At 33.5% G+C, this 10,379-nt stretch overlaps 1 protein-coding gene across 1 annotated transcript; it reads right to left on the bottom strand.

Annotated features, from left to right (window-relative positions):
• Positions 1-8,467: 8,467 nt before the first annotated feature.
• LOC121416609 lies at positions 8,468-10,070 on the bottom strand. Its single transcript, XM_041610099.1, has 2 exons — positions 9,580-10,070; positions 8,468-8,645 (listed from the first exon to the last, which is right to left on the bottom strand). The coding sequence occupies exons 1-2, from the start codon at positions 10,053-10,055 to the stop codon at positions 8,495-8,497; spliced, it is 627 nt and encodes a 208-aa protein (XP_041466033.1). The 5' UTR covers positions 10,056-10,070; the 3' UTR covers positions 8,468-8,494.
• Positions 10,071-10,379: the final 309 nt, after the last annotated feature.

Here is a 10,379-nt window from a genome sequence, read left to right on the forward strand (position 1 = left end):
TAAATCACACAGAAGGGCTTAAAGGGTTTTGTCGAAAGTTGTTTGACCGGGACTGTATCGGTATCTCCTGACAACGACATATTTGCTATTGTTCGTCCGGTTGAAATCTTCAGATGACCTGCTGACGCAGTCCTTCGTCTTTCGACCAAAGCCCATCAGCTCTCTATTGTGGTTTACTTGCATTTTCAAAGGAATCGATTCGTGGTAAAGATTGTCCCCGTAGTAAAAGCGAAAACTCTCTATTTAGGCAAAGTGGCGTAAATCCGTGTCCTCGTGTTATTCAAATTAGGAGGGGGGGGGGGCAATATCGTTTCTGCAATGCAGGGCAGCAATGGTGCCCGCCAACGTCTTGAAAAAATACTTTGATTTTGCAAAGTCGATTTTACGTCCGTTGGTCCAACGGAGAATGTTGCCCACCAACGTAAAAGACCACATTATCTATGAAAAACTTTACTTTTGGTTTACGTTTGTTGGTCTAAAGCTTCTTTGACAGCCTTAAATTTCTCTAGTCCATGCTTGTTTCTGTGGAAGAATTATGCAAGAGCAGTGGTAAAGTGGTTCTGACTCTCGCCTTGTACACAGAGGGTCGTGTGTTTGAATCCCGCCGCGGTCTAGCGCCCTTTGGCAAGGCGTTAATCCACAATTTGCCACTCTCGACCCAGGTGCTAAATAGGTACCCGGTAGGATGCGAAAGTTATATGTTTGAATTTGCCAGCACCATTATAAGGCTATGATGAATGCAAGAAAAGCTGCCCAGGGAGCATTCTAAAATACCAATATCTATCCTCTTTCTCTCTCAAGCTCCTCTACCTTTATCTAGCATCTCTCTCCCTCCCCTCTCTCTGTTATCTTCTTTTTCCTCCCTCCTCTCTATATTCTAAACACCAAATAGGAGAAGAAAAAAAAACGTAAAAAAAACGCCGTAAGGAGACAAAATCTTCCAACTTTCAATCAACTGATTATCAGACGACAGGAAATCTTAGAATACAAGACATACAGGCCTATACAATATTACATGCAAATAAATATGATTATCTAAATTATACTTTTGTATCGAATTGAACAAGCTGCTCCAGATAAAGATTGGCTACAAATAAAAGAATGAAAGAAATAATCAGATAAATAAATGAAAAATAAACAAATAAATAAAATAAAGAAGATCTACTAAACACAGGTTTAACACTCTTCTATTTTGAACAATATGTTTTGTCGGATTAAGATGACAACGCCTCATTTTGGAGACGCATTGTCGTTTTACTCATCATGATTGATAGCAATCACTCAAAGGAATATGATTGATATGATTTCTTTTCATGTTCTGAAGAAATTTGTTATTATTCTTCTCAGTGAGGTCTTTTGTGTAATTCCTGAATAAAAACATTCTAGGTGAAGTTAATCACTATGCCCACTAAATTGGCAAGTAATTACTAATTAACCAATCACATTACAGGATAGCTTATTTACGAGTGAACGAATATAACTCAGGAAAAGCATCTCCAGTGTAGAAAATTTATAGTTTATTTTTGTTCACAAAGCCTCGATTTGATAAAGGACACTGCTCCTGTCGGTTATGTACCAGTTGATTATGAAAGTGTGAAAGTTGTCCAATTCTCTACTCCAATCATTCGTATCTCAATAATTGTGCTACCAGTTAGCAAACAAATATTTTGTTTTATTTGACTTTATTTCCATATTAAAATTAACATAAGTATACAGTACTCATGGACATGTATGCCTATAGCCAGGTTTTATTACATTACACAACAATAAGCACATATGTTATGACAATGATTAAATTAATAGCACTTTACATAGAATATAAATTGTACTTGGAAAATTTTCTCTTTTTGAAATTAAATTAAAATCATTTTCTTTAAATTAAAATTCGGCATAAGTTTGTGGTCACAGCCGATGATGACGTCATTAAAATTTGGATTGTTTTTATCTGTTTTGTTTTAAAACGAAGCCCGAAATAGAATGGAATTTAGATTTTGATATATTAAATCCACTTTTTGCAACTTTCATCGTTCAGACTTTATAGCTTGAACGGTTTATATGATAATGATAATAATAACTTAAACTTATATAGCGCTTTTCATGAAATCATTTCAAAGCGCTTTACTATGTAAAACATTCAAAATATACACATTAGAAATCATTAAACTAAGAGAGAAAAAATAATATCAAATGCTTTTATAATTTACTGATCGAAGCGGTTCGCAGAACGTGCGTCTGGCGTAGAGGTCTGTAGGACCGCTCGGCATTCGGCCACGGCATCTACGAGCGATCTGTAGCGAGTAATAACCCGCAAAAATATTTCAAAGTGGCTAGGAAAGTGTAATTTAGTTTCAAGTGGGGTTGGGTCCATATTTATCCATTCTGGGAAAATTAAAGTATTTATTTTTAATTGATTTTAAATAGCAAACTTATCATAATAAATCATGGGAATATAACCCCCAAAACAGAAAAAAAATCTGCCTTTTTTTATTCAGAAATAACAATTTCATTACATACAGCTGAAATAAGAATTCCAGTTGGGAGAATGTAAACATATTGATTAGTGAGAAAATGATTGCCATCATAATTTAATTCCCAACACAAAAGACAATTCAACATTGAATGTATCTTATTAAAAGAAGAGCTATCATTTTCAGAAAACATTTGCGTTATCTTACGAAGCACATTCTATTATCATATTTATTTAACATTCTACCGTTAAATATTATTCTATATTATAAATATTATTTTCTATAGGAGCCTACTTTAATACATTGATACATTCAAATATTCATTTTTCTAAACATTTTCGTCTTAATTGGATACATCATGTAAGAACTTGAAAGTATGTCTTAATATACAAGTATATGACAGTTTAACTCGTTACAATAGCCATGTTTATGATCATGACGTACTACACACAATATGTTACAACTTTTTGACACCATTATAAAGAATAGAAAAACAATATCCGATAAGATACTGTTCATTAACTCCAACGGTTATTCTCGATTTATGAGAGTTAAGAAAAGATTGAAATTACATGATTTGCATGAAACACACGAATAGAAAATATATAAATATAATACTTTTCTTTAATGAAACTGAAAACCGGCATATCTGACAGCTTATCTATTATAATTTTTAACCACTACACATGCAAGTAATTTCATCTCTACAGTTGGTATTCGCCACGATAAAATGTATTTACAAATTGCACCATGAAGTTTTGTTATTTTCCTTCTTTGGCAAGAAGCATGAGAAGAATGAGCAAGACTAGGCAATATAATAATTGCGATAAAATAAATAGCGAGCGGATGACGTGATCGTTTCAAGTAAGGAACACGATGTTTTCATGCCTGTTGTAGTAGTTAGTTATGTATTGTGTTGATCATGTTTATTAGGGCCTGTATCATCGATGGCAAGTTTGTTCTATACCTCGTCCACTCTATAACTACTATATAGATTGGAAGCCATTCTAACAGATTATGATCAGAGATCAATACAATGTTGGATCAAACGTTTCAATCGAATAAGATTGAATTCTAAATCAGATTAGAAATTTCAATCCAACTTTGGATTGGTCCCTGATAGCAATTCTTGTGCACTCTCTAACTTTCGTAGATTGAAAATCAATCTAACAGTTTGTGGTCAGGGACCAATTCAATGTTGGATCGAACTTTTCAATCGAATAAGACTGAATTCTAATTCCATAGGATTGGATAGCTTTGGAGTCGTCCCTGATCGCAATCTTTTTCATTGTAAGAAAATTAGAGATGCAATTTAGCCTACATGAAGCTGTGATCACTATTATGAAACACTACTACAACAACCCCTGCTGATATTGCAAAATTTTCGAGATCTATTGCTACTTCTAATACTACTTCTACCATTACTACTGCTTCTACTTCTACTACTAATACTACTACTACTACTTCTGCTGCTACTAGTACAACTACTACTACTACTACTACCACCACCACTATCGTTACTGCTGTACGTTTACTGTGTGTTTTAGATGATAATTAATACGCCAACCCGCTGATATTCTTTCTAGAATGGACAAAAAAGAATTATTTACAATCAATTATTTCATTTCCCCGAAAATATAAGATTATAACACATTGCCAGTATGGACTCCCTAAGCACCACTCTACGGAATTAGCTACTGTTGATTTATAAAACAGAATTTCCAATGCTATCTCTCGTAAACAGTTTGCTGTTGCTTTATTCATTGATCTTGGTAAAGCATTCGACACCATCAACCACCCTATTTTGATAAGTAAACTTGAACATTATCATGATTATGGAGTAAGAAACACTCTCCTGGTTCAATAATTATCTGACTTATTATATTGTTAATAATTCCGAAAAATATCCCACTTTTTATTTGCAGATAACACGACGCTTTATTTTCTCATTCTGATTTATTTCGTGCAATAAACACAATCAACTACGAACCAGTATTAACATTAATAATAGAGTCATTGAAAAGAAAGAACATGTCAAGTTTTTTGGGCATTACCTTGGACGAAAATCTGAATTGGAATAGCCACGTGAATAATATATCGATTTTTGCATCTCTCATTATCGGATTTTTTTTATAAAATAAGAACTTTGCTCCCGTAAAATGTTATACTACTTTTATATAAATCATTTATTTAATCACATTTATCACATGGCAACATCGCTGAGGGACTAGAGGCAGAACACACCTATAATCGATATTATTACTAAAAAGCTATTAGACTATGCACAAAATATCATTATCTAGCACACACAAATCCTATATCTAAAAATCTGGTTCTTTTAAAGAATCTTTTAAAGATTCACAATATTAATAATTTGGAGACCGGAATATTTTTGTGTATGTTCACAAACTATTTTTATACCATGTTTACACTAAATCGTGATATTCATTCCTACGACACAAGAAATTCATTCAATTTTCATTTAGCAAATCCAATCACAACCACAGCACATAAATCTATTTGCCACACAGGTCGAGACATTTGGCATTCTTTTCCAATGGATGAAAGAAACTTCTCTTTATTATCTTCATTTACACAATAGTTAAAACGCAACTCCTTAAAGCTTATTAATATGTACATAACTGTTCTTTACATATGTTTATGGTAAGTGGGTGGGTCAGGTTATTAGCCATAAAGTATCGTATAAATATATGACATACCAATATCGTTCATAGAAGTATTATCCATTTAGTATTCCATATAACTGTTTTATGTATTATATCATTTACTGATTCATATATGTTCAGCATACTGTTTCCATCGGCATGCAATTTGCCATATATATATATATATATATATATATATATATATATATATATATACATATATATATATATATATATATATAAAACGAAGTATTTTACATTTATTTTTTTAAAAGTATGATACGTCATTCGTATAAACATTTTAATGTTTGTGTATACTTGATTTAGCATATTGTTTTTTTTAGGGAAAATAAATGAATTGTAATTCAATTCAATAGAGTATTGCGCGAATGTTTTAAATATATACTTCTCAAATTATACTATATATAAAAAATGAAATCAACAACTCGTCTCTTCTATTTCTGTTAGCTCTGTGTACTACTACCATTATTTCTATTATCATTTTAACGTTTCGGGTGGAAAAAATAATTTTATTGAATAATTTCAAAATTTCTGCGGCTGGTGAGTCGTGAAAATATGCAAATTTTCCTTAGCAATAAAATATATATCGTAAAATCTTTTGGCAGCTAAGAATCGCAGGTACACCGACGAGGTTATCTCCAAACCGATATTAATAACCAACCGGTTCCGTTGGTGTAACATTAGCATTTGGATGTCGTATTCCATTCAGCAAGGCTCCAGAATTGTTGTTCAATGTGCTATCAGCCGAAGCAATTGCAGGTCGTCCTACTCCATCCATCCATCATATAGATCCGGGATGGAAAAAAAAGATTGCAGACTCCTCTAGTGCATTACATAGTGTTTTGTGACTCCATGAGATGAGGATCCGCTGTTGTGGATTGCTCAATCGACAGTGTGGGGGATGAAATAGCGATCATAGCCAACATCGTCCTAAAAAGATAACAACAAATATAAACATAGCGGGATTTTATAAAATTGCCTCAATTTCCATGACTATATGTTTCAACGAATGTGTTTTCATTGGTTGGATAAATTTCTTTCGTCTGGTTTACATGTCCCCCGATCATCGTATGATGGATCATAGTTGATCACTTTAGAAAACATCGTAAATGAGTTGTGCAACAATTTTATGTTCATATATTATTATTTACAGCTATCGAACGGTTAACAGTGCATATCACTAAAAAGTTTACACTTTGATAAGTGTCCCTAGCAATGAAATAGGAATTGTTTTTCAACATATTCTTGGGTTTCTGTCTCTTTAATGAGATAGCATTTTCATTAATTAACAGGTTTTGCACGAAAGCCAGCTGAAATTAGTAAGCCAGGGAACCCTAATTTCCGCGTTTTGTCAAGGACGTAGAAAAAACCCGCATGCACCGTGATACAACTTTTCATTGTTCATTTGCCTTTCTTAGTTCATGTAAATCAAATAGAGTCATTGAAACTAGCTGAACCAATTCGCTACAAAAAATTACAAACAAACGACAACGTTATATATCAATCATTTCATTTCATTTTTTGACAAGTACATGCTCCCAATCATGACTTCAAGGAATAACATAATAAAGAATAAAGTTCGATGTTTTTCACAACTTCATGTGAAGAAAATTTCGTAATGGTATATGAGTGGTCTATTTGTCTATGATGGCTTGTATATGGGGGGGGGGGGCGTGTAAGAGTGGTAGAAGGGAGAAATATATGATTAGATTAATCTCTTGCCTAAAGTGCTTGTGCTCTTCATCACTTACGTCCAATTTCATCCACATAACTCTTAATTTTTGAGTAAGTCACCTTTTTACGAACTTTACCATTGGTTCTCACTCGGGTAAAACTTATTTCGACACTCACACCAACACTCCCTTAATGAGACTTGTACCAATACATACATGCGGAATATCTCTAACAATATTACAAATATTTTATTTCACCATAACTTTTGCAAGATAAAATCTTTTTTATATACGCTCTGTATTGTGTACATTTTTCTTTACTTTTATAACCATTGTAAAGACAGGAGATAGTAATTATCCAATGAAAATTTTTTGATATGAATTTCTATATTAAAACTTTCGAAGTTACGAGTAAACAACCATGCAAGGTACTTTTCTTCAGATTAGGGAATGTACATTACTGCAGTAGGCAGATTGAATGAGACTACATTTAAAACCAGCTACATCTTGTTTTACAAACTAGACAGAACAATAGCTAGTGTCTTGGTCGGTGAAAAGTGTATCTTGGTCAGAGGATGGCTGCAGTAATTCTGTCCAGACAGACACTACTTCGACCTTTCCTCCATTTGGGATTCCACCGACCAACTACGTCTGGGTAGTGATGAGATAATAAATATATTTTTTTTTATTTAAATCCATGCACAATAGAATTTCACTCCGACTAGGAAGTATCCACATCTAATCGAGGCTATTATTGCATGTATGTTGCTTAAGTGCGTCTTTCAATCAAATCACTGAAAGGGGAAGATCTGATTGAAAAGTTGTGCCATAGAAAACTTTGTTAAAAATTTCCAATCTATGTGTTTTTTGAGGGGGGGGGGGGGATTGCCTGGCTTGGGGCTCTCATTGAGCCTAAGTTGATATGTTAGGAAAAGTTGGTTTACATAATTTGAATGCATATAGAATAGTAAAGCTACTCCAAATATTCGGGAAATATATTTTGGCGAAAGCTGTAGAGTGCATCAACTGAAGCTTTCAGAAAATATATAAATATATGTATGATATCTCCAAGTGAAGCAATTAAAATGTCTAGGTGGAAAAGAGGAAAAACAAAATCAACCGTGACGTCACCGGACTCAAGACGGCGACGTCATGATTGATTTTGTATCCCCCTATTGTTGAAGACCGACTACAGAAGCTATATTTAAGCCAAAAAAAAAAAGGTATTTACTTTTTGTGCACTTCAAAAATATCCAAAAATGTACACTAAAAATTTAACCACGTCCTCTTTTTCCTCGTTTATACCACTTGTTGTCTTTTTTTTGTTCGTCTGCATTGATCTAAGCGTATGCCTCAGTTCTACGTTGTCATATCATTCAACATCACAAAATCTGCAGGCAAATTTATGTATACTAAGGTTAAAAGCGAATAATGTGGATTTATTTCTTTAGATCGAAGCAAGGATGTAGATATTTACTATAAAACGTATTAGGATCCATTTTCTATATTGTATTGTTAAATTTTAAAATAAATACAATTATACATAGGCCTATGATGTTTTATATCGCATCCTTGTGTTTGCTTTCAATGTAAATGATAAACAATTATTCCAATAGACTCACGCGTTGTACGTCTTTTTAACCATAAATTCTATTGCTGGTATGCATTAATGTGACATTGAAATTATACAGTGTAGAAGCATAACAGTATATCTTACATGGTAAACATGCACATTGAGACTGTCGGAAGATCCATAGTGAAGTTGCTTGAGGTGAGACTGCAGCCTGCCACTCCTCGTCGTCCCACATTCAACGAGCCTGTAATCATGAAACAAACTGATGGGTGTAAGAAATTATAAGAAGATGGGGAATGTGTATCTAAGTGTTTGCGTGTCTGTATGTTTCATGTTAAAACGCTAGTAGTATGTAACGCTTTCGTTTGACTGAATACCTTTTGTTTACTCTCCCGAAATGAAAATTTATATATCAAAATATTAGAGTATTCAAAATATCTTTATTTTGACTTTGATGTATGAAAAATGCGGGATTATAGGTGAGAGTATCAAACAAGTTTGGCTTATCTCCCCCAAAATGTCAGTTATTGTTGCAATTCATTATTACAATAATGTACCCGTGATATATATTGCGGTGGGGATGATTCAAAATTTGAATCAAATTGAAATGCAGGATACATTTTGGGATTTATGATGATCGGGAACGTAATCTTTATAACAAAATATATGACTGAAGTAACATCTATTAAAGTAATAAAAGAAAATTAGTACATACGAAATGTTTAGATATATTGAAAAGGACATTTTTAATACAATAAACAAATCGATTATTTCACATTGAGTACGAGTTAGACATGAAAGTATGAAATACTAATGATAGTAGGCTACTTGAGCTTATACAAGAGTTACAATCGAACTAACATTAAAATGCAAATGTGCATTCTGGTGCTATTATCTAACAGTAACATTTAATGACAGGGTAATGTCATTATACCAATTTTAATTGAAGTACAAAAATGTATTTGAGGACCTGACATATTCATGGCAATTCTAAGAGCACCTGACACTCTTAATGGCTAAAAAAGAATTGAACCGTTTCGTTTTGGATGTATCCACATATTTACAGAAAATATTATACATATAATATCATGAATATGAACACTGTAAAAATTGAACCACCGCATTGGATTGATATTTAAATATTATGAACAAAATATTTCTAATAAGCAAGAACTCACAATACGTATTGCATCGTCTTCACACGTCTGCAGCACTCTATTAGGTAAACAAAGTCATCCTCGTCTGTACACTTCATCCTTTCGAGAAAGAACCCATGCAGGTTCTGTGTATGTTCTTTGATCAACAGACCCAGTCCTCTCATTTTCTCTCTCGATACACGGTTCTTCTCTGGTGAACGTGATGACGGACCATGTAGATATATGTGTTTGAGTTTCTGCCCTGCTGTCCGACGAAGAACAGCGGTGTAACGAGCAATGTCTCCCTCCGCATCATCTATCGTGATACTGATATCTTCCAAACCAGGGAGCGATGAGATTAGAACAATATAGCTTTGCGACGTCACTCCCTTGACTGATAGCTTTGTGACGGATGGTAGCTCAGGAGGTGATGGAGGGAAACTGAGAGATGAGTCTGAGATGGTAAGATGCCTCAGTGAGGTGAAAGATCCGAGACATGTCCACATTCTAAAAGTCATCTCAGAAGACAGACGACATTTGCTTATCTGAATGAAAATATAAATAGAAAAGACGGATAACTTTGGGATAATATTATTCTTCACACCTATCATGCATGTTGTGAAAACATAAATATCCCCCCCCCGAAAAAATGCGATGATACATAAATCAAAGGTGATTTTTAATATCAGTTATTATTTAGACATTTAAAGAAAACAAATTAATTCAGTGGTTTAGTTTTGAACAAATGCCGAGTGATAATTTTTTTTCAAATAAAAGAAACAAATTAAAATGGAAGTGTATCTGTAGTTTAGCTAATTCCCCCAAATAGCATTTCTCCGGCC

Source organism: Lytechinus variegatus, chromosome 6 (assembly GCF_018143015.1).
Source record: "Lytechinus variegatus isolate NC3 chromosome 6, Lvar_3.0, whole genome shotgun sequence".
NCBI classification, from domain to species: Eukaryota; Metazoa; Echinodermata; class Echinoidea; order Temnopleuroida; family Toxopneustidae; genus Lytechinus; species Lytechinus variegatus.